Consider the following 27,721-nt stretch of genomic DNA (forward strand, 5'->3'; position numbering starts at 1 on the left):
ATCAGCGTTTATATAAACGGGACCAATAATGTAAACCTTTCAACTGGGGAAATCCACTTTATTGTGACATGTAGTGAGATATGTTCACTGCCTAAAGTAGACGAGAAGTAATATAGATTTTTTTATAGCGCAGATAGTCTCAGTGGTCGCCGCCGTGCATTCCCTCCAAAAGGGGGAGGGGTCGTGTTTTCCTGACGGTCCACCACCATCCATCAGTCCAAAGTGACTGTACTTACCTGCCAGGAAAAAAGCTTCAAGACATAAGCAGCAGTTAGTTAGACTAAAAATTAAATATATTCACAGCCCTCATTTACCCGGCCGTAGCAGTTTATTTTAACCAACACGTCAGTGTTTTCAAAATGTCCTTGTATTCCTATAACTCGTATATATTCTCGTCTAAGTGTAGATACATCCACTCAAAACAAAAGTAACTACCATAACCCTGCTTAATCTCTGGCGCCTTCGACAGTTCGGTTGATTTTATCGCATAGATGTCACCCTAAAACAGCTTCGCTGGATCAACCTAACAGTTCCTGTAACCCCACCCAGCTTGTGATCGAACGCTGATTGGTCGCCAGTGTAGTTGTGAGCGTTTTCACATTTCATTCCGCGTTTTTAATTGGTCGCCGGTGACGACAATCCCACACCCAACTCCCACCCACTGGGGCATCATGTTTGTGAGACTCGCAATAGCTAGTTTGTTAAGAGGCTATAGCTGAATGTGCAGCAAAGACTCCCAAGTCTAAACTGCGCTCTTTGGTTTAAATCACTCATTTAGAGTTCAATAACATGGATATGAAAAAGAGAATTCACCTGGAGTTGCGGAACCGGACGCCGTCAGACGTAAGCATCTTTATTAATTGCTGAGTGATATGATTTTATTAAAACTGTTGGTTAGAGTAGTTCTGCGTGGATGGACAACGCTAGATGTGCACGCGTCAAGTTGATGTCTTGAATGAAAAGTTTGCGGCGACTTTGTTACAAGCCTAGAGCCTCGGATGTTGTTCTCTCAGTATACCTATACACGGCCCATAAGTTTATCAGTTTTACTGGTTATTTTATTCCCAACTTTTGATGATGCTGTGGTGGGAAACTGCAAGAGCTCCATGCATTCAGTGTATAAACAAGGGAAGCGGCGTGAGAAGCCATATTTGTAACTTTGTAGCCCCCGAACGCGCCCTTTTCCTTTGCATCCTCAGTGCTGCAAAAGTCGCCTGCCGTCAGTTCATGCCTCTCTCACACTTTCGCACATCCATTTTCAATTCAACATTCATACTTTCCCGTCACAGTGGTCGTTGAACAGTTCGGGAACTTGTTGTGGGACGCATTTTGTGAAGAGCTGTGCAGAAGGTTTGACAGATAGCTTGCGATAAACGCGATCGGTCAACTAAATTTCATGGCATCTCTCCAGCTAAAAGCTTTTAAATTGAAAGCATTTACATTTCTCAATCGAGGAAAGTTGTGTAAATACTCAGGCGGGATCGTTTCGTGGGCTTTTGGTACGTTAGTAATAATGGTCTCCTATTTGATCTAGATGGGCAAACGAACGCATTTGTTGTTTGATCGCAGTATGGAAAGGAATCGTGTCACAGCATATCTAGTTGCGTTAAGATGCCCAAACCTATTTAAAACGGCATTATATGTCGTCGACATTGCTAGAATGCAAAGACCAAGTCGGCACTATATTCTTCTTAAATATCCCCCGTGTTTTTCTTACTATATATCAATTCTCACAAGTGTAAATACGTGCTCTGATGAATTTATTGCAACGTTCTCAATGTCCCTGTTATTGCCCCTTTACGCACATCTAAGCACGCTGTAATAGAGCTCGTAATTAAAATGTCATAACCGTATTCCGAGCACTTCTGTCCGTCTCAGCTGGCGGGATAAAGAGATTTCCAGCCGTGTGGCTCTGCTTGTTATTTACATGGACTGGGCGCTTATGTGAGCGCTACGCAACTTGAAGCTGCGCTGCTCTAGTTGCAAGATCTAGGACAAGCCGCCATTTTAACCAGCAACAAAGACGCACGATATTTAATCGAAAAGAGAATAGTTGCCGCCGTCTCTTTCATTTGAACCGACCAGAACCGTTGAATATAGTGAGTCGAGCGTCTGTGAAGCTGGACATTTCATCTTTATTCCGTGAAAGTCAATACCTTTCGCTTAAAGAGCGACTCCGTTGCATTATCATGCGCCTCTCTGCCCCTCCTACTCGTGAATTCTTGGGTCCGTCCTCGTGTCTTTGCTCTTCCAAGACAATGCAATGAATTTGTGTAACACCCAGGCTATCGTTTACGCGTCTCTTTACTTTGCTGTTCGAGCACACACGCACGCACTGTAGTAAAAATGCTCGACCCACAGGATAACAATGTACGCCGCTTGTTGCGGAGTCAGCCATTTTGTTGGATGGGGAGTCAAATGTGAGATTTTGTGAAAGCACCGAAACATGCCCCCCATCTGTTACCGTAGACCGCATGCTGAAGTAAACTTTACAATTGAATGGCGCCCGAATGGGACGTATTTATTTGTGCTCTAATTTGATTAATGTGTTCATCTTCTGATTAAGAAGAGTACCTTTTTGCTTATGTAAACTATAAAAATAAGGAATTCTCATATTTTTACGTTTTTTTTTTTGTTTTGGTGGGTCGCCACTATACAAGTGTAAACATGCAGTGCTCTTTTGGCTTGCTGCAAAAGTTAAAAACAGCTCTTGTGTGTATGAATTTAAGTGGCTTTATCCACCATGTCCACTTCCTAATTGATTTGAAGTTGCTTGTGTAGAGGCTATTACAAATGCTGTATTCATCAATCATAACATTTAATCTCTTGTTCGTCTCATATGCCCTTTAACAGGTGAAAGAGCTTGTGCTTGACAACTGTCGGTCAAATGAGGGTAAAATTGAGGGCCTCACTGATGAGTTTGAGGAACTGGAATTTTTAAGCACAATCAACGTCGGCTTGACATCAGTTGCCAATTTGCCTAAGCTTAACAAACTCAAAAAGGTAATTGGCAGTTTCGTGTCTAATTTTTCGTGTCTACCCCCGCCCCACAGTCTTAATTAATATGGCACTGAATCATGTTCTCCATAGCTCGAGCTTAGTGATAACAGAATCTCCGGTGGTCTGGAGGTACTGGCAGAGAAGTGTCCCAACCTCACCCATCTCAACCTCAGTGGCAACAAAATTAAAGACCTCAGCACCATCGAACCCCTGGTATGCTATATTCATGTCATTGGAGTCATATCCTATTTTGCTTATATATATATAGTCATTGTTTTGACCCTGTCCTTTTTTCCCAACAGAAAAAATTGGAAAGCCTCAAAAGTTTAGACTTGTTCAACTGTGAGGTGACAAACCTGAACGACTACAGAGAAAATGTTTTCAAGCTGCTCCCTCAGCTGACATATCTCGACGGCTATGACAAAGAGGATAAAGAAGCACCAGACTCTGATGCTGAAGCTTACGTTGAAGGCCTAGATGATGATGAGGATGATGAAGATGGTATGTTTCTGAAGGGTTGGACTAATAAGGTGCTTACTTTTTTTTAATTCCGTTTAAGGAATTCATTTGTCATTGACCTAATTTTGTCTGCAGAGGGAGAAGAGGAGGAGTATGATGAAGATGCAGCTCCAGGGGATGAAGATGAAGAAGAGGGGGAGGAGGATGATGAGGAAGAGGGAGAAGAGGAGGAAGAAGAGGACATCAGTGGAGAGGTTAATGCTGGAAGAAAACGCTGATTCCTTTTATTGTATTGAAATATACAAACATGGTATACATTTATGCCTTTTATTCACTTTTAGGAAGAGGAGGAAGAGGAGTTAAATGACGGCGAGGTAGATGATGAGGAAGACTTTGGTAAGTGAATAGATTAAGATACAATGAGTGTTACCACCTGTGAATTGAATGCTGATAAGCAGGGTGAGAATACGAGTAAACAACTTCTGGTCCTCCTGTGTCGTGTTTACAGAGGAGGAACGGGGTCAGAAGAGGAAAAGAGAACTGGATGAGGAAGGGGAGGAAGATGAGGACTGAACATGGACTCCTCCCCCATTGTGATCTGACCGTTTAACCCCTGTATATCTGTCCTATTGTCACTCTTCGATGGTTTGGGGAGGTATTCAAATGGTAGGGGGTGGGGCTAGTATAAACAAGGACACAGATTAAATATTTGTTTTTAGCTTTTTTTTGTTGTTGATGTTGTTGTTTTCTTTTGGTTTGGTTTGTACTTTCAGTTTGATTCCCTTCATTTTCTCCAAAAGCTCTTCAAATGGCTGACAACACAGTGTGGAAATTTATTATTGTTGGAAAACAGACCAGTATAATCTCTTGTAATTTTTTCCCTGTCTTTACTGTTGATGCCTAAATGCTGGTGATGACTTATGTATTAAAAAAGAAAAAAACAACCAAAAACCTTTTAGAAGTGCATGGCTGACTCTATTTTAAAGTTGACTACTGGATTTCAAGGAAGAACATTTTCTAACCCACTTTTTTATTGCATCTTTTTTTATTTGTGTATTTTTTTTTTTTTTTTTTGGTGTTTTCATCATAATCACCACCACCACCACGTGACGTGCTGTTTAGGCATGAAGAACACATCATGATGTATGCTTGGACAGCCACAGTTCAACCTCTCAATGTGATTTTTATTTTATTTTTTTAATGTTCAAAGCTGAATGTCTGCCCTTGTCAAATGAGTCCTAAACCCCTTCTCCCTTTTGTGTGGATAGTTCAGAGGTTTCGTGTTCTTTGTAAATAATGACCAAATATATTTTTTTTCTGATTCCCTTTGATAATGGCAGACATTTTCACAAATAATCTAAGTTGTAACCATTAACTGTAATAAAATGAATGAAAATGCAAGTGGTTCTATGGTAATTTGAAATATCTGTTCTGACTGCCACAGAAAATCCATATATTGTAATTAGTTGTGATTACATGATCAATAGATTGTTTTTGAGTCTGGTCCAGAAATGGCTAGTGTATATCATCTCACCTTTGAATATTTCGGATTAATTGAATATATGAAGTGAATTTGCATTGTGAAGCTCAGGGAAAATAGCTTGTATATTTTTGATGATGCGTAACTGGATATTGTGTAAATATACATAAGCGTCATGCCAATTATTTAAATAGAAAGCATACGCAATTTTAACAGCTGTATCCAGTTGTCAGATCATACTGATTGAAATTTTTATTAAAAAGAAGACTTCAGATGTCACATGAATAAAAGTCAGCATTTTTGTTCAAATGAATATTTTTGTTAACATGAAAATGAAACTTTCATTGCACACAGTGTAACTAATGTCTCTCAGTCTGTGGGGACATGTAACAGATGTTACATGTTCATATTTTTGTTCAAGATTATCAGGTAAATTAAACTATAGTCTGGACAGTTGTATTTTATGCATATCAATGCTCTTCCTCAGGAATGTTAGTTTTACTTTGAATGTAATTACCCTTAGTGCAACATCCTGTAGTTTGTCAGCTAATCATAATGAATTGTGAAATACAGAGTAGTGATTACCTATTAATGTTCCTCAGTTTAATCAAAGACAAAGATTAGCCTAATGTCTTGCCTCATAATTCTTCAGGCATTATTTTTCTAAATTAATTGTGCTTGTCTAGACAGTGAGCATCTTGTCTGAAACCCAAAATTAAGCGGCCCAAGTCGGCCTACAACATAAATATTGTGGCACCTCGCAATGTGAACATCTAAATTATTACTCACTTCACCTTAACATCCAAACGAATAAACAGTGTATTGTAAGGCATGAGATTGGGAATGTACAGGCCACATAAACACCATATCCCTCACTTTTTGTTTAGGCCCATTTAGGTAGGTTAATATTTTAATTATGCCACATGAGGATATTATCTAAGGACTATTGTGTGCGTGAACTGCAGGCTAGGATTTTAACTAAGAAGAACTACTGTCTGTGTTTGAACTGCTCTTTAATGCTTTAGCAGGATGCTGTGTAGTGTAGTGTTTGCTTCATGGCAAGTGTAGGCCTAAATGTGCTATACACATGCGCAAGACTGTGGCTTCACTGCCCCCTAAAGGTAGAATCATTGAAACGCACTCAAAACGCTCTATGCAATAATGAAGCAGGAGCTGCTGCTGGGGTTTCTCTTGATTGATTTATAAGGCAACATATTTGAAAAAAAAAAAAAAAAAAAAAGGTTGATGTTTATAGTGTTTAATTAAATAGTGACAACCAGAGAATGTCAAACACACAGAGGAGGACCGACTTTGCTTTCCGTGCTGCCTGGTCGAGTGAGGTTTGAGAGCTTTCAGGAATCAAGTGATCCATCAGTTTTACGAAGGATAAGAATTTAACACATCAGATCAGATCATGGGTGGCCCAGTAAGTGTGCCAATTTTTAAAACCGATCTTTTCCAGTTTGTTCTAGGCAAACTAAATGTGTTCATATATAATAATTAATAAGGTAGGCTAACTTTTGCGCTTTGAAGAGGGTGACTGCACCTGTAGTGTTTTGTGGCGCATAATATTTGCCCACAGCGAATTTGTCCACTTTACAATAGAACACTTAAAATCGCTTATATTGAAAATTCAAAGCGGAATACTATGCATTTTACAATAATTTACATCCAATCTATAACGCAATAGGCTAGGCTATGTATAAGAGGTCAACAATTTGAATATTATATCAGAACGGAAAGGATAAATTCATTGTTACAAGCTACAAACCTGAAACTCAAGACACTTAATTTAAAAGTAAGCACTGAAAATGGAATAGGTTTCATTTAAATGTTAATAATAATAAAAACAATGCACCATTATGCCTTGTAAACCACAGACAGTCTTTAAAATAATTGCCCTCATCATACTGAAATAAAAAAAGGTTCTTTGAACCTTCCTATGGAACTACAGTGTCTATTGCTAATTTATGTCATGATTGGATTTTACAATTAGTGGATTTTTTTCCATCAAGTAGCCTATATTGCAAAAGTTTATTTAAATGAAAAAAAAAACAAAAAAACATTTGAATTATATAAGCTATATTGCTTATATAGACTGACTTGAACATATTTCCCCCTACTATAGAGACTAGAGTCCCCTACTATATTAATACAAACTCGAAACTTCAGGACTCAGGAGTATGTCAATTGGGTAAAAGTCATCTGTCGCAAGATTACTGGACTGTGGTGCTTGAGTTTCTACATTAAAACAGCACTGTGAGTCATATAATAATGATGCAATAGAACTAGTCTTGTTTACATGAGATTGAGCTTGATGGGTGAAGCATGTCTGTTTGACCTTATTAAAACACTTTTTTGTTATCTCTATATGGACTTATTAAGCTGTTTAAAACAAGGGCTATGACACAAAGGAAACAATAAATGAAATAAATAATTCTAATATTTAAAGTCTACAATTATGAGATGATAATGCAATGAATAGCTTGTACCAAAATCAATCCCTATAAGGAGAATCAATCCACTGCAGGTAGACTGGCAGTGTGACGGAAGATGGGAGACTTTTCACAGGGTAAGTGAATCATCAGTCCAAAAAAAGTCAACTTAGCACACTGCAGCTGTGGGGTCAACACTGAGGGTCGGAGTGAAACACTGCTTTATGAAGACAAGCGCTTGGTCTCCAGAGGTCTTGAAGGAAGGATATTTGAGTGTTAGGAAAAAGGAAGCCCGTGTGTTTCAGCAGCGCTGGGGGCTTATAGCTAGTGTCACTTCAGGAGATCAACAGAAACAGCACAGATCCCACGTCAAATGCTGCTACCATTGCTGCTGTTGTTATTGTTGTTGATGTTTGGGCTGTTCCTTAAGTTATTGAGCTCCAGCTCAAGCTGTCTGATCTTAATGTCCTTCTGTGCAAGTTCATCCTTCAGTCGGCGTAACTCTTCCTGCTGCCTGAAGAACATCCGCAAGAGCTGCAGAGCACAACGCAAAGGGTTACACACAGATATGCTAAATTGTCCTTTCAATAACCATAATAAATTAACAGAATCACGGTAACACCTCATTCTCTGTACGGGGAGGCACGTTTTCTAACAGGTCAATCCCATTGACCACTCCACCCTTCTTCTCCTTCACTGGGGCCTTGAACACCAGCTTGTTGGGTCTGTTGTAGCCCTCTTTTAAGGACATAAGCACCGGACCTAGACGTGTACATGCATACATGGATTAGCTTAATTTCAACCTTTGTCTTTTCAAATATTTTATTCTGAAGATAACTGCAGTTTTTTTACCTCGGTTGATTCCACTGAGCCACTCATCAGCAGACAGAGCAGGTTCTGTTCCGGGAGTCATGGGATATATGTCCTCCTGATAGGTTTCAGACTGAAAAGAAACAGGGTGTTCATTGTACTGATTTTACACTATTAGCATTAGGTGATAATAACAAGGCTCTGGACAGGTAAACGTTCAGTCTAAACAACTACTTGGACTCCAGAGTATAGCAACTGTGTTGATTCCGATTGTTTTTTAATTCATATTAATTATATATTACCTATATATTCATTTTACTAAATAAAAAAAATGAATTTGAACAAATTTCATAAATCATACAATATTACCCAATACTATTTGTAACCAACAGTAGAGATCCTTTTTTATTTCAAATTCATTTGTATAACACTTTACATATGACATACAGTATAACTAGATATAGAATAGTTCCATAAAACTAGCAAGGATAACTAATCTTGAACATATGTACTGTATGTTACAAGGAATGCAGGAGAACTACAGTATATATATTTGCATATTGTTAAATTGATTTTATAAAGCCACATCTTGTAGCCACCAGGGTAAAACTGAAAATTAAAAAGGCAGTTTACATAACTATTACCTGAGACCTCATACAAGGGATGTGTCTACTGTCTAGCACAAATTACTCTCATCCTTCAGTGGAACCCTCAATGATTCATTTAATTGGGAACCGTGAACTGGGAACTAATTTCTTCATAGTGCTTATGCTCACCCTTCTAGGTACGATCATAGAGATTGGCTCAATCAGGCCCTTTAGAGTCACCAACTTATAAAACCTGAAGACTTCACACGCTCCTACGTCTAGTCCATGCTTTGGCATCACTCCTATCAGAACACACATGAGAAGTTGAACATTAGACACTAGTCATTCGCATGCTTATTTGTTGGTTTTGTCTTGATATGGAAGAGATCATAACACAGTAGATATATGGTTTATTAGAGGAGAAACTACTGATTAAACGAAAGTGCTATCCACTTTTTAACCCTAGACTGCATAAAGATAGGGTGTGATTCTGATTATTGTTGTCAATAAAAATAATTTAATTCCTTGATATTCCATACATTGCTCATAAAAGCTATATCATATACATATATTTAAATATTTTGAAATGAATAAATGATCATAATTAAAATATTTAAACATTTACAAACAAAATCTTACACGATTACATTGAAAACTGAGATAAAACCTTTCTATGGAAAAAAAAAACAAACTGAATCCAATATGGGTCATTTTGATCTTTAAGTGTTTGGGGGTTTTATTACTGTTTGTTTGTTTATTTATTGCATTCTAGGGTTAATTTCGAAAGTTTTTTAATCCATTTTACAAAGGTTGCTGATATAGTGTGATCATTGAATGGGGAGAATTTGAGTTTTACCAAGGCCTTTCTGTGGTGCAGGGGACCTGAACTCCATGAGATACTGCAGGTAGGGCTTCTCCAGTGAGATCTCATAATACCGGATGTTCCCATCTCCCTACAATTACACCATCTTAGTCAGTTCAAAGACAATTACTTTGTTGTTGTTTTTTTCATTTGTGATGGCAGTATGTGGCTTTTCAGTATTTGGCTGAACATTTTATATCTATTTTAATATCTAATATACAACAGTTTGGGGTCGGTAAGATTTTTTTAATGTTTTGTCTCTTATGCTCAAAATATTATCAGCTATCCAGTAAAAACAGTAACATTATTATTACAATTAAAATAATATATATATATATATATATATATATATATATATATATATATTTTAAAAATGTCTTAAAAAAAGTCAGCAGTCATTAATCCAGTCTTCAGTGTCATATGATCCTTCAGAAATCAATACGCTGATTTGGTGCTAAAGAAAAAAATCTTATCACTGTTGAAAATGCGTGTTTAGCTTAATATCTTAAAATTGTGTTTTTTCAAGATTCTTTCCTGGACAGAAGTTCAATATTTATTTGAAATGGAAATCATTGTTTGTGACATTATGAATTATATATATATATATATATATATATATATATATATATATACTGTATATATATATATATATATATATATATATATACACACATTTTTTTTCTTTTTTCACTATTAAATGCAACCTTCTTGAAAAAACGTACGGGTACCAAACTTTTGAACGAATTGGATATTTACAAGCATTACAAGTATGTAAGAATCCTTATCAGTATGGAGTAATGTGTACCTTGCCTGCTAAGTAGAGCATATGTGTGTCTGCATCATAGAATGGAAAAAGCAGTCCTGACAGGCCGTCAATCTCCTCTTCAATGATTGGCATGGACAGATCCTCCTGTCATGAGAGACAGTGCAGTATGAGAGCAAATAACTTTTTCTTTTGACAAATTAATTCAAAAATTTTCTTTTCTTTTGACAAATTAATGTTGAAATACAGTACTGTCTCAGAACCCTAACAATGTATGAAGAGCAAAGCAACCAGCTTCTTTACCAATTTTCTCTCTCCACTGCAGCTGAGTGTAGCTGTTTAGCTACACTTAGAACAATTAATGTGATTCTCACACAATAATTACAGGGAAGACGCTGAGAAGAAAACAATGACTTTCAGCGATCTTAATCTTTAGGGTAATGCAGACATCAGGGACAATGTGTATTTCTGGATGAGTTTTGTAAATGAACACATGGACACGCCCACTTGTTTTTCTGCCATTGTGGAGACTTGACTTTATTTGTTTTTATACTATATTAAATAATTTAGTATTTACAACACCAAAAACTATACCTACCCCATGACCCTCACTGACACATCTTAGCATTTATATTTTAAATAAGATAATATTTTCTGCTTATTACATTTTTTGTTTATTTTCCTCCTTGATTGGTCCCACGTGATTTCAGGTTTTACAGCCCTTGTTGGAAGTGATCAGGTCAAAACCTGACCCACACACATAGGTTGTCCTCACCTGGTCCCAGAGAGCAATCTGGCGTGTGTTCCAGCGAGACACGCCTGTCGTTAGGAGTCGTTTCATGTTGCCTAGGAACACAACACGGTTCACTTTGTGGTTTTTAAAGTTTGCCTCCTGCTTGACAATATAAAACAAAAACATGTGAAAATTTCAGTTCTGCAGACAATTTTCTCAGTAGTGCATTTTACAAAATAAGGGTGCATGAAAAATTATGGTTATTCCAAAAAATCTTCCAAAAATTCCTCTGGATGTGAGTGAAAAATAAAATATTTTAGAACATATAATAAAATTAGTGTGTATGATTAAATAAATAAATAAAAAATAAGGTTAAAATATTTTGGGGTTGGTAAGATGTTTTAATGTTTCTAACAGAAGTTTCTTACACTCAACAAGGATAGATTTACACAGTAAAAAAGCAATACTTTGAAATAATATTACAACTTAAAAAAAAACTTTTTCTATCTTAATATGTTTTAAAATTTCAAATTTCAAAGCTGAATTTTCAAAAGCCATTACTCCAGTCTTCAGTGTCACATGATCCATCAGAAATCATTCTAATATGCTGATTTGAAACAGCATTTATTTGAAATAGAAATCTTTAGTAACACAATAAGTTTCAATTTAATCAATTTAATGCATACTTGACTTGAATATGTAGAGTGCAGAATGAAGTCATTGTGATTGAAATGTGATTGAAATGTGATTGTGAAATGTGAAATGTGAAGAATGTGATTGAAATGTGCCATGAGTCTGTCTGTTTACTTTGGACTGTGAGTGTTTGAGTGCTGCATATACTGAAAGACTAAACACACGCAATCCGCACCTGTAGCACTTTGCCAGAGCGGGGCTCAATGACGCGGAGCTTCTTGTCCTTGCAGCTGGTGGCCAGCAGACTCCCCTCTGTGTTAAATGACATACAGAGGACCACGTCTGTGTGGCAGTCAATCATTTTCACTGGCTCCCCAATCTCCAGATTCCAAATCAGGATCTACAGAGACAAAAATACCAACAGCACATTAGTACCTCAAACCTCAGATACAGTTTTTTGATGGTTTTATTTCTGTGAGTGGCAGTGTGGCACTATCATGTTTATACTGTGGACAATCAAAATAAGTTTTCACATAAATCCAACTGTCCATGTTTTAACTTAGCTCATATTATTGAATTTGAGACTGTCAAATTCGGTTTCAAAAGATGTTATTACCTTGTAGTCATAGCCAGCACTGAAGAGAATCCCACTAGTGGTTGGGTGCCACTCTATGAGGCCCACGCGTCTGCTGTGACCATACAGTTCTAATACAGGCTCTGTCAAATTCCTTCTCAGTCCTTCATCGGGAATCTCCCATATTCGTACCTGACATATTCACAGACACAAAGATGCAGAGCTAAAAAAAAAAATCACTTTTAAATCAACTACAGTATATAAAGAAGGTTTAAGACACTAATGTCAGGTTAGTTATAATTATATAACTTCGTAAATGGTTAAATCAGTCTCATAGGACAAATACAATGTAGGCTATAACAAACACGGAAGCATTAAAATAACTGGATTTTCCAATCATAATCCAATCAGAGCTAGAATAACAACAACAACAAGAACAATAATGTGTTTACTTGTTCTACCCCTGTCATGACTTTCAGCAAGGTATTATTGACATCTTTTTGTGTTTTAAATTTTTTTAGATGAATGTCAAACCATTTTAATTTCTATTATTCTTTCTCCTTTTTTTGTTAATTATTGTTTATTTTGCAGGATCACTTAAAATGACTTATGTACATCAAAATCACATTGAAATGACATTTAAATATTTATCCCTTCCCTAATAAATCCCTATACTTGATGTGACTTAAGTTCAATAAATAAAATTTCTATTTAAGAGATATATTTGGTCCTGTTATTTTGATATTTCAAGTTAATGTAAAACTCTTTCACCATCCACATCATGAAAAGTAAATGGTTTTCCATTAATGACAACAAAAATAAACTGAAACAAGTTTTCACTGCACAGAAGTTTCCATTTTTTTTTTTTTTTTAATGATGCTGACTAATTTGACCTTGATGATTTTACTTACAGAAGAGTCCTCTGAACAAGACGCGATTATGTTGTCATGGAAAGGATTCCATTTGATGTCCAGCACTTTGCCTTGGTGACCACAGACCTTTGGATAGTGAGGGTCGATACGGCCAAACTGCGGGTGGAAAGTACAGGTTACTGATCTAATGGTTTTATTTACACAAATAAAATAATGTATGGATACACATAGGAAGACAGATAGATATGGATAGTTGAAAACATTCAAACAGCTCCATTGTAATACACACAAACGTCCACTGCATGGAGCTACATAACTACAGTCAGAAATTCAGCAGTAGACAGAATGGTAGGGTGCTTCTCAATTCTTATTTGTGCATACTCGTTTCCTTTCCTTGCGTCTCAGCTCCACCCCCTGCAGGATGCGAGGGAAGGCTGCAAGGAAAGAAATGGAATCGAATGAAAGTCTTTTTGGAATACTTGATCACTCGAGCGTCACTTCATACCGTCATCAGCAGCGCTCAAAGGATCTGCCCTTATGTTGCTGAAGTTGTTTTTTTTAAGAAATTAGTAATAAATGATAATAAAGAGACCCTGTTTAAGTAGCCTATGTGAGATGTGTGGTTTATATAAACTGCAAAGGTAAAGTATAGATTAATGATTGTGACCGATGTGAAGGGGGAGGAGAATTTATAAGTGTCACGTTTAGTTGATAAAACACTTCCGCAAAGGATACATTCGTGCATCCTCACCCATTATTCCTCAGGAAGCCTCCTCACTCCTCGCGGTACAATTCGAGAATTAAGATGTCCTTCAAGATGGCTAAGCTTGAACGGTTTCCGGGTCATCATTGGATGAAGGACAGAGGAGAGAGGAGACGAGGAGGGATATTGAGAAGCACCCATGATGTCATGAATGTTTGATGCCACTTTAGTCCATTGACCTCTTTCTGAGGTCCTTTGGGATTTGTAGTTCAGGTCATGCACGAGTGCACCCTTGAGTGGGCTGCTGTCAGGGCTTCAGTGCTGTGATATACAGTAGTCCTGTTAGTTTTGTGATATCAGAGAAGTCATTTCATTGTTGAAAAAATTTAGTAAGCTTGAATGTGAATTCTTGGTCAAGAACAGAACAGCATGTGGCTTCTTGGCTGGATATTCATGTCTGTGCTCTCTGTGCTATTCTACTAGATTAGCATGATGGAAATCTGTGTTATATGGCATTAAATTAGCACAGCGATTGCTCGAGGGGTGTTTTTTTAATATCATTTTCTTGGGCAAGGAAATGTCTTGATTTCCCACAGGAGATCAAAACTCATAAGAACACTGAAAATGGCCGATTTTAAAATGCTAAAGCCTTTAACTATTGTGGCCAAAGCAATCGGTTATAGTTTGTTGCTCATATGTTTGCCTGCATGTGAGGATTTCTGATTTGTCAAGGTGTTTTCCAAGACTAAATATAGCTCTCAGACTGATCTTGTGCTTATTCGAACAGCTCATCATTGCCTCTCACATCATGATAACAATGTGAGAAATTAATAAAAATTTGTGCACTTTTTGTGATAAAAGATGCACTATTAAATCATATTGTTGGGCACCCTGTATTCCAAAACATACATTTTTATTACTAAGATGAAAAATGGGCAAACAGAGCGTTATTAACAGCACAGCAGCACAAAAATGGAAAAAGTATGACTTAACCAAAACTAACATTATCAATGTAATGAATCAATGTACAATATGACAACTTTAATGATCTCTTAATTGCATTAAATGTATGCATAATGATAAGTGAATTGCATTTAAACATCATAACATCTAATATCATGATTATGCATGATTTTTTCTGAGGGACATTTTCACATATGCACAGAAAAAAGTTTTGAAAGAGATGCTTTGCATTTTACACCTTGTCTTTGCTTCTCTGTTTCTGCTCTCTAATTATTCATTATTTTTCACTTGCTGTTTATTGTTCTTCTTTTGTGTGTGTGTGTGTGTGTTTGTGTGTTGGCAGTGAGTGGCTGTGGAAATAGATGTGTTGGCTGCAGATCAGACTGAGTAGTCGCTGTCTGAGATCTTAGAGTCAGAGACAAAAGGAGAGAATTATATTTAGCCACACCCTCTATTGTGAGCAGCACAATGATGCGTAAGGAACAACAGCCATGTGATTACACTAATTATGATGTCAGTGGATGTGCCTCTAGACTGCCATAACTCTAATAGCACAAATAAAAAAAGGTGTTGTCTTATAGGGCACAAATTTAACATCCTTAGCAGAGAAGTTACAAGGCTTTGCTGTGACACACTCCCATTAGTGTCTATTTAGTATCTAATATGGAGTCAATATATCATTATTATGAAACAGTCCATAGAGTGTGCTATAAAATCTTTTCTGCTCCAATCAGTGTCTACTGTATAGACTACAGCTATAAAGAAGTTCATGTTCGATTACGATAATATTATGATTTCACTGATCCCGCATTAAAAGTCGTTTTTCTTTCTACATAATATGCTAAATACAATATCGCATGAGTAATGACTCACTATCTGACTAATCTGGATGAGCTAGAATATAAGCGGCAGAGACAACATTTTTCTACAAAAAAATAAATAAATAAATACAAAATATACTTACAAAAATCCGCATTTTTAACTAACATTAATATAAGATAGCTTGCTTGCACATAATATATGCATAATAATAGGATATTTTTTACAAATTAATGAATTACTTCAAACTGATGATTGGCAGTTTAATACATTAATATTCTGTTAGATATTCAGAGAGAGAAAGATGAGTATGGAGTTTTTCTGTAGAATTACAGATCCTCTGAAAGTCGAAATGACATGGCCAGTGCTACTATTTTCTAAAGTCTAGACTGTTAAAAATTATTTTGCTTCTTCCAAGGCCAAAATTTTCCAAGGTTCCCGAACAAAATTCTAAACAAAGGGCATTTCAGTTTTCTGAGTTTACTAACTGAGGCATTATTAAAATGGGTGTGGGTCCAGTTAAAAGCAATTTGTGCATGTTGGTAAGTCTAAAATGGTTGGCAGTTTCCTATCTGTGTTGCCAGATGGCCCAACTCCCTCTTGTGTGTGTGTGTGTGTGTGTGTGTGCTCCTGACTGCTTGAGCCTTTTAGATGGGGGTTCTGAATTATTTTAAGAATTCTGATATCACCCCAAAACCATTACAGCACCACCTCACACATTACCATTCAGAGAAGTTTCTGTCAACAGCAAATTAGGAGGTCAAGGAAAGGAACGGTTTCATTTCCAAATGGTTAAACAGTTAATGATGACATCATCACAAATACCACAGTCTTCTATTCATGCTCTCTTTTTTTCTCTTTCCCTGGGCCATCTCATCTTGGTTTCTGAATGCAGTTTCCATTCCACAACTGAAGCTCCTTTGTCAGATGAGGAATTCCATTTGAAAAGCCAATGTTCTGCCATTATATTTTTCCCATGTGTCTATATCTCAGATGTATTATGAGAACTGCTGATCCTCTTTAATCAGACAGTTGTCCCTGCAAAATAGACTTATTCAGACTAATGCCTTGGTTTGAATAAAAGCATTAGAGACATTTAATGAGCTATACACAAATTACAACAAATGCAAAAGTTGTTACTTTAAGAATAAAAGTTGGCTATAATCAAAAATGTTTGTATATTAGTTAGACCTATCATGCAAGTGAGGTTGAACTTATCACTTATTAATAGCTTCACAGTGATTTCTATTATCTCTATGCCAGATTTCAGTGATAGTGAACTTCTTAGTATTACAGTATTCATGCAAATTTTGCTGGGAGCTGTCAATGCTAGGCAGAAAGAGAGAAAGAGATGCAAGGGAGATGGAGGATGAAGAAGCTGGGAAAAACAGATCCCCACGTGGTGTCCAGAGAAACACACATGCTGAAGTCAGAGGGGCTTTTTAATGGCCTGTATGGGAGCCCAGTTGGAGTCAGAAACACTGGAATGAGCCCATGAAGAGCACAAAGCTGGCCTTCTACGTGACACTTTAACTGGGTGACTCTGAGTGTTCATCACAAAAGTGCTATTGATAGTTTATCCAAGTTGGCTGAGAGCATGACCGAGGGTCTGCAGGCCCACTGGGCAATGTAGCATGACCGGATACGCTCAAGAGGAGGAACAGAAGAATAGGCAGAATAAAGAGAGGAGATGACTGGGGCGAAGAATGGGACATCAAAGGATCTGTGCCAAAAATTCTCATTGTCATGTCAGTGATAAATAGTGTATGTGACATTTTTTTCTGTCTGTGCTATTCTTGCAGTTTGGCCACTTGCTGTGAAGGTGGAATTTGGAGGCACATTTAAATTCACTTGCATTTTGTCTCCTTAGGATCATGGTTTTTCAAAACAAAGAAAATAACTTAAAGGGATAGTTAAACTAAAACTGATTTCATTTTTCACTCACCCTCATGTTGCTCCAAACTTGTATGACTTTCTTCTGTGGAAAATAATATAATGGAAGCAAATGGTGACCAAAACTGTTTGGTTAACAACATTCTTCAAACAAAACAAAAAATCTTGCTTTGCAGAAGAAATAAAGTCGTACAGGGTCGGAATGACATGAGGGTGAGTAAATGATGACAGGATATATATATATATTTTTTTTTTGTGTGTGAAATCTCATTCATCTTCAGAAACCCTGTCTTCCTTAAGCAGTCATAAAGCTGTTCTGTTCCAGCCAGAGCACACTGGTGTCCACATCGTTGTGGTCTACGTTACTGCTATATCAACATCAGTGATCAGCAGCTAGCTTGTCCATTTTACAGAATCAAAGCCAGAGATTAAAGGAAAATCATCTGCTTTCTGATCACTATATTCAGGCTTTTTGGTCAGCCTGTAAAGAGGGTCAGAGAAAGCTTTAATTTAAAGCATGTCAAGCCACTGGGTGAATGACTTCATGGTTCTATTATAATAATGATAATAATATTAATAATAATTTTCTATAGTACTTTTAACTGTACATCTCAAAGCGCTTTACTGAAACCAATAAAACAACAAAAATAAACCATAAAAAACACACAATAAACAAATTATAAAAATATTCAATTAAAAGCTACCCTAAAAATGTGTTTTAAAGTAAAATTTAAAAAAAATTGGTAAAAAAAATCCATAGTTTTGGAGCTATTGAAGAAAAAGCCCATCTCCCATCTATTGTAAGCCAGTTAAAGCAGCAATTAAAAGACCAGTTTCAGATGAACGAAGGTCACGTGTTGGAGAATTAAAAGTTTGGTCAAGTATTGAGGTGCCAACCCATGTAAAGCCTTGTAAGTAAGTATCAGAATTTTAAAGTCTACCCCTAACCTAACGGGGAGCCAATGCAGAGACTCCAAAATGGGATGCGATCTTATCCGGTTCTAGTAGAGCTTAGTTTAGTAGTTCTACCAGCCGAGTTTTGCACTACCAGCAATTTGTTTGGGGTAGCTTTTGACACTCCAGTTAACAAGGCATTACAATAACTAATATGGGAAAACACACAAGTTAATTAACTTTTCAACAACAAGGAAAGACTATGGAGTCTTTCTCTATGGAATAGTCTATGAAGTAATTCAAGCTCAGAGGGTGATAGATAGCAACTTGCTCTTAAAAGATGCAAAAACAAACCTTTGTGGTCTTCCAAATGATTAAACTGTACATCAATGACCTTACTGGGGATAGGGCAATAACAACACATTTGGCTAATTAATGTTCTCTCTGGAAGGAATACCTGTTGAAAGATATCATTTTGTTCAGAACAACATGTAGGTGATCACATAAAAGGCCTGTATACTGTATATTGGTGAAATGGAAACCTAAATCACAATAATGCATACTGCACTACAACAGAGGCAACTAAATAGTTCAACAGAAAGAGAGTGAGAGGCCAGTGGGTTCCTTTAAGTGTGCACCACATGTGCTTTTATAAGAACAGGGCAAGGAATGACTCATCTATGTTTTTCCACTGTTCAGTAACCACTGCTCATGTTCTCTGCACAAATTAATGTAAATGTGAATTTGTACAAGCATCCATTAGCAGTCCTTATATGTTTTAGACAGACTTTATGCATAATTGCTGTAAAATGATTAGCATGTTGTATCAAGTTCACTTTAAGTCATTACTCAACACAGATTACTAAGATGCACTCTTTCAGGAACATGTCCTGCAGCTGGGTTTGCCTGAAATACTTAAATAAATACCTGGAATAAATAAATAGATATATTGTATGAAGGGTTTGATGTTTGCTCTGACTGGAACTTCAGTCTGGAAGCAAGTGCTCTAAATAATTTATATTATTTCTTAACACAGGAATTTCCATTATCTTCAAAATACTTATTTTTATTAAATCACCCACAATTAATTATAATATATATATATATATATATATATATATATATATATATATATATATATAGGCTATATATTAGCGTTTAAAAAGAAACTTTTGTTGAAAGATGAAGCAGGCAGCTAGCAGCCATTTCGCAACCAGTAGGCTACTGTTAGGCCTAAACTACTTCATATGCTTTGACTGTTAATAACTTTTTTTTCCCGCATTATCTGTTTTTGTTTGTAAAAACTGTATTAACATTAAGGCGAACCTCATAGAACATATTAAAATAAAACAAAAATCCATGTTAGGATGACCCTTTTAACAAGACTTATAAACACGTAAATTGTTTGACTGTTTTTCACATTGTAAAACATTGTGAACCCATTACCGACACCTATGTGACTCAAAATAAGCCTCTTAAAAAGATTAGCATCATTCATGCTCCTGTCCTGATTGTTCAAGTCTCTGGCAAACTGTCAACACTAGTGGTGTGCACGCGCGTCTGTGGTGGTTACCTGAGTGACCGGGATCACAACGAAAGATCCTCCTCCCGCGCTCTCCGTTACTATGGCGAGGAACTTGGCGTTGACCGCACAGAAATGGTTGTCATGGACGTTCTTTGTGATTGGGATGCCCTCGAAGCAGTGCTCTCGGTTCGCCACTTTGCCATAGACGTTTCGAAACTTGGAGCTCCGGTAGGTCGGCCGCCATGACATCTGCAAAGCACATGCAAAGACAACAAGCTTAAGTGACAGCGGTTTTTTTTTTTTTAGTTTTTAAATATTCATTATACTTAGTCTATGTAGGCTGTGAGGTGGGCAGAAGTGGTTATCAAGTCTAAGTTACACTAAAATTAAAGGTTCTAATAAGAGCGCCACCCAAACAAATCTGTTTACCTTCATTATAGCCTACATAGAATTATATGAACATGTGAACTGAGACTGGGAATACTTTCTTTACATATTAACAACAAGGCACTTTATAAGTTCTTGCAAAGAAATAATTAAGAACCTTTATGTTTAAAACAACATTAAACATGATGAAAGATTTAATCAAAAGATTGCTGTAGCTTTTGCAAGAATTTTTTGTTTTGTTTTTAAGGGAAAACATATTATTATTTTGGCACAATACCAGTGGAAAACCTGAATCTGTGTTTTCGCAATAGACCAGCAGGATTGAATGAACCAAATAACACAAAATAAACAAGACTAAACGCAAACGAACATCCAAAACTCAACTATTAACCAGCCAAACATCACTTTTAGGCCTTTTAGGAAACTCATACATAGATCATCATGTGAATAAATATTCATTTGTCCAATGACACCATGATAAGTGAAATGCTGATAAGAGTAATGAATATTGGACCGCCTGGCTCCATTTTCCAGTATGAAACTCTTTAGAAGACCGCCACTCAAACAGGAAGCGGTTCGTGGATGCTTGTAAAATTTCACTAAGAACTCAAACCACCGTTTGTAGTTAAGCCTAAAGGAATGTAAGCTGCAATTTAGGCTCTAATGAATGAGACTGTGCCATTCAAACTAAAATGAGCTGTGATTCAAGCAGATAATGGACAGAAGAAGTCTAAGTGTTAAATCACCAGTGTCTGATCTGAATCTTTTTGTGAGACTGACATCACTCAAGACTAAAGACTGCATTGTAAATATTTGTGTGTTGTGTAAGAGCACATGCATTACATTTATAGTCTTTAGTTTATTTGTAACATTTATATGTTGATTGATTTGGAATTATACTAGCACGCCTAAAGGGTTTGGCAAGTCGCATCGTGTTAGCAGTGAGGCATGAAATTGCATCTATCTGAGATCTTTCTCCATCATATTACTTTTTCTAACATCCACGTGTCTAATTTTCAGCTCTCCCTCCATGTTGAATGTTTACAGCTGTCCTAAAGCATTCAGAGGTTTGTGTGCGTGTTGTCTTGCCTGTTTAACCATAACCGAATCAACCAGAGAGAGGCCTTGGTTGTATTTGCATACAAGGACATTCATTCATTTAATGCTGCTCGTACATACACACTTGCTTACTTCCATGTATCTCCAAAAGACACAAACAGACTGCTATCTATCTGTGTACTTTACACAATTATAGCCTCTTTCTATACATAAATCATGAAAATATACTTGTTTATTCAGTATGAAAATAAAATAGATCATATTATTATTTTCATCTCAATGTCTGACTCCAAATTATTGAGGCTAATTTCCTACCTTTCCTTTGGTTTTGAGTTGGCCACCCTCTGTATTCTGCAATCATCTATAGAAAGAGCCTGTATCTTCTCCGGCTTCCTGCGTGCATGTAGTTTGTCGGCCTGAGTTACTTGCATCTGTTTCTCTCTTTCCCTTTTTCCTCCCACAGCCTCCTTTCATCCCTCCCTCACTACTTCATTCCCTCCCTCTTACCAGGCCCAGCCCCACATGCCTCCCAGACACAAGTTGTTGCTCCATCCTCTCTTTATGTCAGTGTTTGCTTATTAATGTCTTTCAGTTTGCTGCCATTGATCAGATTCCTTACCATCTCATTCAGTTTATAAAACATTGATCTTAAAGTCAGCATTATATAGAGAGTTATATAATAAGTATAGGGCTGCAACTAACGATTATTTTGATAATCGATTAATCGGACAATTATTTTTTCGATTAATCGATTAATCGGATAAAAAATTATATTCCATTTTTTTGTTTATTATAACAAAATAAAACCCTAAAAACCACACTCTTTTGTGTGTTAAACAATCTACTTAATACAGACAACTTCATTATAAAGAGAAACAACAAATAAAATATATATATATAGGACCATAACCTATGACAAAAATGCTATTGTAAACTAGATTAGTGGATAACTCACAAGTCACAATAATTTTATAAAATCTGAACATTTAGTGAAAAAAAAACATTCCTTAGTGGGGAACAAATAAGAGACAATAAGTGTAGCACTAACAATGGTAAAACGTATACATTGCTCTTTGTATTGTTGTTATACATCAGCCTGGTCTCATTGTTAATACGTAGCTATTTTACGTTTTTGCAAAGATAGAAAACGTACTTTTTAGTACGTTTGGATAGATGCTGAAACGTATAATATAGATACGTATAATATCTGCAACATTTAAACGTAACATTATTACGTTTTTACAGCTACAAAACGTAAACTATTTACGTATATTCTATATCATAAAGATATCTGGATAATTTCCCTTTTTACTATTTTATAGATAAATGTAAGATCCCGTAACCCTAATCCCAAACCTAAACATACCCATTTTATACTTAATATAAAAAAGGATAAAACGTAACAGACAGGTGTTGGGAAAGGGCAGTTTTATTAACAATATAGCATTAAAATATATTTTGAGCCACCTACTCCTACCCCTAAACCTACCATAACAATTCCTTAAAACTACGTAAAAAACTACAATTATGAAGAAAAACATAACTAACAGACAAGTATAATCACAATAATTTATTTATTGCGAAAATGTCAAAACCGATACCAAAAGCCGTTCACATGATGAAGCGTTGCAGTCGCAGTCTTCTCTCTGGCAGTATTGTAATAGTTTTGTATGAAGTACAGAGCAGAAATTAAATTACTAATGAAAATGTTAATCCGGCTTCGGTTGGTTCGCGCTTCTCCATTTCAAAATTCAAATGAACTAAACTAACCAACCGTCTACAGTCCTTCATGTCGCAAACTGTGACGAAGCAGGGAAGAGCCAATGAACGTTTGATATCGCTGCCGTAAAAGATGACGTATGGGCGCAATATTTGAATTTGAATTCATCACCAGCGCGGGGTTTGACTTGTAACGTTACGGTCGCTGCTGAGAATGGAGATCACGACTGGATAAGAGGCTGAAATCGCTGAATTAGGAGTTGTTTCTTGCAAACAACTATGGATTCTAAAGATTTGGATTACATCAAACTATTAAAATTGATGTCTTTTGTGAATTTTTGTTGTGTTTTATAGGAGAAAACGCTTTATGTGTCTCAAGGTAAATAAACTATTACAAAATGGTTGAACGAGTAACGTTAAAGAATGTATTTTTTAAGGTTTTATAGTGTATTGTTTAACACCATGCAGGCGAAACGAGCAAAATGTTAATATTTATGAGTATTATATCAATAATGCGACTGAAAACTTCATTAATAAGACAGTGGGATGCAATAGAGTCAAAACATAATGCTACGATATTAATATGCATAAATTGTGATACGTACAATGTGTACGTCGGTGGATTTGTTCATACGTAAATAAATTACGTTTTTGTGCTGTCAATACGTAAATATTTTACGTTTTAGTACTGTAAATACGTCAGTATTATACGTTTCTGCGCATATAAAACGTAATTATATATACGTATGATAGAACGACACTTTACATACACATACATACGTATTCTCATGAGATCACGTTGTATACATTCATGAAAAACATCGTAAAAATCAGATGCACAAGTTCAACTGTTTTAAATGTAAAGCACAGCTGTTTAGTGAGGAAGCAAAATATAATAGATAGGACAGAACAAGAAAGGCTATTAATAAGCTTTCATTGCGCAAAAGTATTATGACATGATCATGAAAGAGCTGCACAAAGTGCTTATATGCTCATCGCGAGCGCTGAATGAACACGGAGTCACAGGGCGGCGCGCAGTTCTTCAGTGTCCGCCGCATTAAGCACCAAGGAAAGAGAAAGACATATTGACTGTGTATTACACCGTATCTATGCAATAGTTTATTGAGACTTTTCTTTTAACAGTTTTAAATTTCAGTTAGGCTACTGTGCACGTGAAGAACAATTATACTGCGCCGACTCTATAGTGTTGTGATCTAACAGACACTCAGTAGAAAGTGATTAAGTTACAGCAATAAAAGTCTAGCAAGATAGAAAAACCATCATAGACCTTTATCTACGGATCAATTATAATAATAACATTGAATCATCTTGGAAAGAGATCATCATGTGTTAACTGTTGTAACGCGACGGGCTGTTTGAACACCGAATAGAGAATGACTGACAGCCGCAGTGGAGGGAAAAGCTTAGGTTAACTTGAATTTAATGACTTAAATATACATTTCTATCTCACATTATACTATAGTATGGCTTCATAAAGTATACACGATTAACGTAGGTCACCTATTTTGGTTTCAAAACGGCGAATTTACCGAAAGGTGAATGATTTTCGTGTATGCTGCATATTGATAGCGGTTTCCTGATGCCCGCAAATTAGTTCAAACTCACGGAATCAAGAGCGCGCATGCGAGACAGAAGATAATGTGCTCCAAACCGTCCGTGTTGCGCGCGCGAGACAGGGAAGAGCGGCGAGGGAGAGAGACTGCGTGTGTGCCTCATGAAGCGCATGTAAGAAGCGCATGTTCCATGTAAACAATCCCCGTGACGTAATCAGACCAACTAATCGATAATGACATTCGTTGACAACGATTTTCATAATCGATTATAATCGATTTTATCGATTAGTTGTTGCAGCCCTAAAGTATGATGCAACTGCACTCTGTCTACTTATGTCTGGGGGAAGTGTCTTCATTTCCACTGGAGGATGATTATTGTTTTATGCACATCCACTATGGTAGCTATGGTCTTGAAAAACATAGCCTTCTTGTTTCTAAACTTTCTGTTATGTGCCTATTTTTCTTTTCTTTTTTCTCTCTCCTCTAAATGCTCAGTCATCCAGATGTCCAGTAAATATTATGTATATGTAAGATTAATAGATTTACAGTTGGAAATACATGATACGATTAAAAGTTTCAGCAGCATCTTTCAGATGTGTATCATTTACGAATGCACTGCAAGCCATTTTGCATTTGCATATTTACAGTTTTAAGTCTTTATACTCACCAAGGCTGCATTTATTCAATCAAAATTACAGGAAAAACAGTAATATTGTGAAACATTTTTACAATTTAAAATAAGTTTTAAATTTAGTTTATAATTCCTGTGATGGCAAAGCAGAATTTTAGCATCATTACCACAGTCTGCTCAGTGTCACATGATCCTTCAGAAATCATTCAAAATAGGTTGCTTTTTGCTGCCAGGGAAACCTAATTATTATCAATGTTGATTTCTTATTCTTATCAATGTTGAAAGCAGTGTCCTGCTTATTCTTTTGGAACCGTGATACATTTATTTTCCCTGATGAATAAACAGTTTAAAAGACAGTATTTATTTGCTGTCTCGTTTGATCAATTTAATGCATCCTTGCTGAATAAAAATATAGACCTACATTTATTATAAGATCTTACTGACCCCAAACTAATGAACCGTAGTGTATATTTTCTTCATAATTTAATTGCCTCTTGCTTGTAGTATTTATTGTTTCCTTTATATTGCCTATATTACAGATTCATATGTTAGATGCTCAATTTCTTTAGGCATAATTTGTTTCAGCAGTTATGGTCTGTGAAATATACAGATAGATTGGCTGAAGGTTGACCATGTAATCACGTTCATTGTATTTAACCAACCAGTCTGGTAGGATGTCCTAAATTGATACATGCCGAAGATGTGAGAGGCTGGTATTAAGTTGTTTTGTGGTTGGTTGATTTACAGCTTCTCAGATAGTTATAATTATGCTATGTGATATTATTAGAAATAAACAGGAGAATGTTAATAAGACTTTGGGAATTGTCCGGAGTGTTCTCAGGTCTATGATTAAAACTAAAAGTCTTGCTCTCTCTAATTATGTTAAATGATTAAATGGAATATTTGGCTAGCTCTTGACAACCTCTATGCAGACAGAGAAGATTTATTTAACTTTAGTGCGACAGCACACTCTCCTTGGCCTCCCCTTCAGCTCTGCTCTCTGTTCACCATGTGTCAGTAAAACACCCTTCAGATATTTTGTAGTCTGGGCTGTCTGACTGTTGCATGCATTCATGCAAATACTGTCCAGAGAATATTGATGTTTAACATCCCTGTAGGCCATAGGGCTAGAGCTAGACCTGCAAAATAATCGGCACGCGTTATTCGCCAGCGTTTTTCAAAGCGTTTTTTTGTGTTCACATACAAGCGATTTTTCGCGGACGATGAGCCGACTGACATTAGATGGCGTCCATTTGCTCTGCAATACCACTCCATAACAGCTCTCTTTTATCAAGGTTTTTGTAGTCACTGTCGCGTTTGACATAATAGTTCTTTATGTTCCGACACCAGCGAGACCAGCAGCTCTACGTGCATCTTCCTTGTTTCATTTCTTCCCGGCAGTGAAGACGCTACTTGGCATATATCTTCTTCGCCATTACGTATGTGTGCTCGGCAAGACCGTTTTGTGTTTGAGTGCCCCAAGTTGTGTTTTACTGTAACTCCAAAAGCTCCAGACACATGAGAAAAAGCACCAATCTCATTGGTCGGGTAGTTTTTGACGTGGCGCGAGGCGTTTTTTTTTTTAAATGACGCTTTTATGTGTTGTGTTTTTCGCGTCGGTGTGCACACTCACATTGGCGCCCTTTGTTTAGTCACGAGGCGTTAAACATCGGCAAATATCGCACACGAAATTCATCCCGGTGTGAACAGGCCTTTAGTCTCACTCTTAGATGGCAAACTCAAGGACCGCCCACCATTTGTTTAATGACCGTCTGATGCTTATTGCCCACAAAATGGCAAGATTTGTCCCGAAATTGCCCATGTTAATGTGAATGGCTGGTGCAATTGCTGTCCTGCTGCAAAACATGAAAGCAGTTGCGTTTTCAAATGTATCCGGATTAATGTAGACGAAGCCTTATACTGTATCACTCCATTACTGCATCCAAATATTAGATCTCCCTAACCAACTCTGCCTATGAATATTATTCATGCAATGAATCACTAAAGGATACTAATTTTGAAACAGCCACCAAGACAGGAAGCAAGCCTATTCTGTCTTTAAAATGTGGCACACAAATGGATGAAAGGCTTCCAGAAGGCCACAGTTGGTTGTTATTAGACTGCTTTCAGCCCCTCACTATGCCCATCTTTGTTGGGCATTAGCTAGGCTCCAGTTCCTGCTTCTGAGTTCCGATGCCATTCTGTCTCTGTGGGAGTTAAATAACTCTTGAGCCTGGAGACCCATTGCCTGTTTTGGCAGCTTTGGCTCCAGCTGTGAATGAAATACAGCTGAGAGAAAGCCAGGTCAAGCTGCACGCTGTCCTTTCACACAGAAAAGTCCGAATA

At 36.8% G+C, this 27,721-nt stretch overlaps 2 protein-coding genes across 3 annotated transcripts in view; one reads left to right on the forward strand and one right to left on the reverse strand.

Moving 5' to 3' along the window:
- Positions 1-637: 637 nt before the first annotated feature.
- anp32a (acidic nuclear phosphoprotein 32 family member A) lies at positions 638-4,860 on the forward strand. The gene is made up of 7 exons (XM_039688529.2): positions 638-843; positions 2,854-3,003; positions 3,091-3,213; positions 3,303-3,501; positions 3,595-3,713; positions 3,801-3,855; positions 3,968-4,860. The coding sequence occupies exons 1-7, from the start codon at positions 790-792 to the stop codon at positions 4,030-4,032; spliced, it is 765 nt and encodes a 254-aa protein (XP_039544463.1). The 5' UTR covers positions 638-789; the 3' UTR covers positions 4,033-4,860.
- Positions 4,861-6,985: 2,125 nt separating this feature from the next.
- Positions 6,986-27,721, reverse strand: part of coro2ba (coronin 2Ba) — a 34,555-nt gene continuing 13,819 nt past the window's right edge. The window contains exons 1-12 of one of the 2 annotated variants that reach the window (XM_039688528.2): positions 21,767-21,915; positions 20,054-20,254; positions 13,248-13,364; positions 12,379-12,528; positions 11,998-12,162; positions 11,172-11,288; positions 10,439-10,543; positions 9,628-9,724; positions 8,961-9,073; positions 8,227-8,317; positions 7,997-8,136; positions 6,986-7,908 (exon numbers count right to left, since the gene is read on the reverse strand). In XM_039688528.2, coding sequence (XP_039544462.1) covers positions 7,744-7,908; positions 7,997-8,136; positions 8,227-8,317; positions 8,961-9,073; positions 9,628-9,724; positions 10,439-10,543; positions 11,172-11,288; positions 11,998-12,162; positions 12,379-12,528; positions 13,248-13,364; positions 20,054-20,254 — 1,461 coding nt within the window. In that variant the 5' untranslated portion in view covers positions 21,767-21,915 and the 3' untranslated portion in view covers positions 6,986-7,743. Of the gene's footprint in view, positions 7,909-7,996; positions 8,137-8,226; positions 8,318-8,960; positions 9,074-9,627; positions 9,725-10,438; positions 10,544-11,171; positions 11,289-11,997; positions 12,163-12,378; positions 12,529-13,247; positions 13,365-20,053; positions 20,255-21,766; positions 21,916-27,721 lie in introns of those variants that run through there. The other variant, XM_039688526.2, reaches the window with a different exon arrangement.

This window comes from Pimephales promelas, chromosome 1 (genome assembly GCF_988280905.1).
Source record: "Pimephales promelas chromosome 1, fPimPro1.hap1.1, whole genome shotgun sequence".
NCBI lineage: Eukaryota > Metazoa > Chordata > Actinopteri > Cypriniformes > Leuciscidae > Pimephales > Pimephales promelas.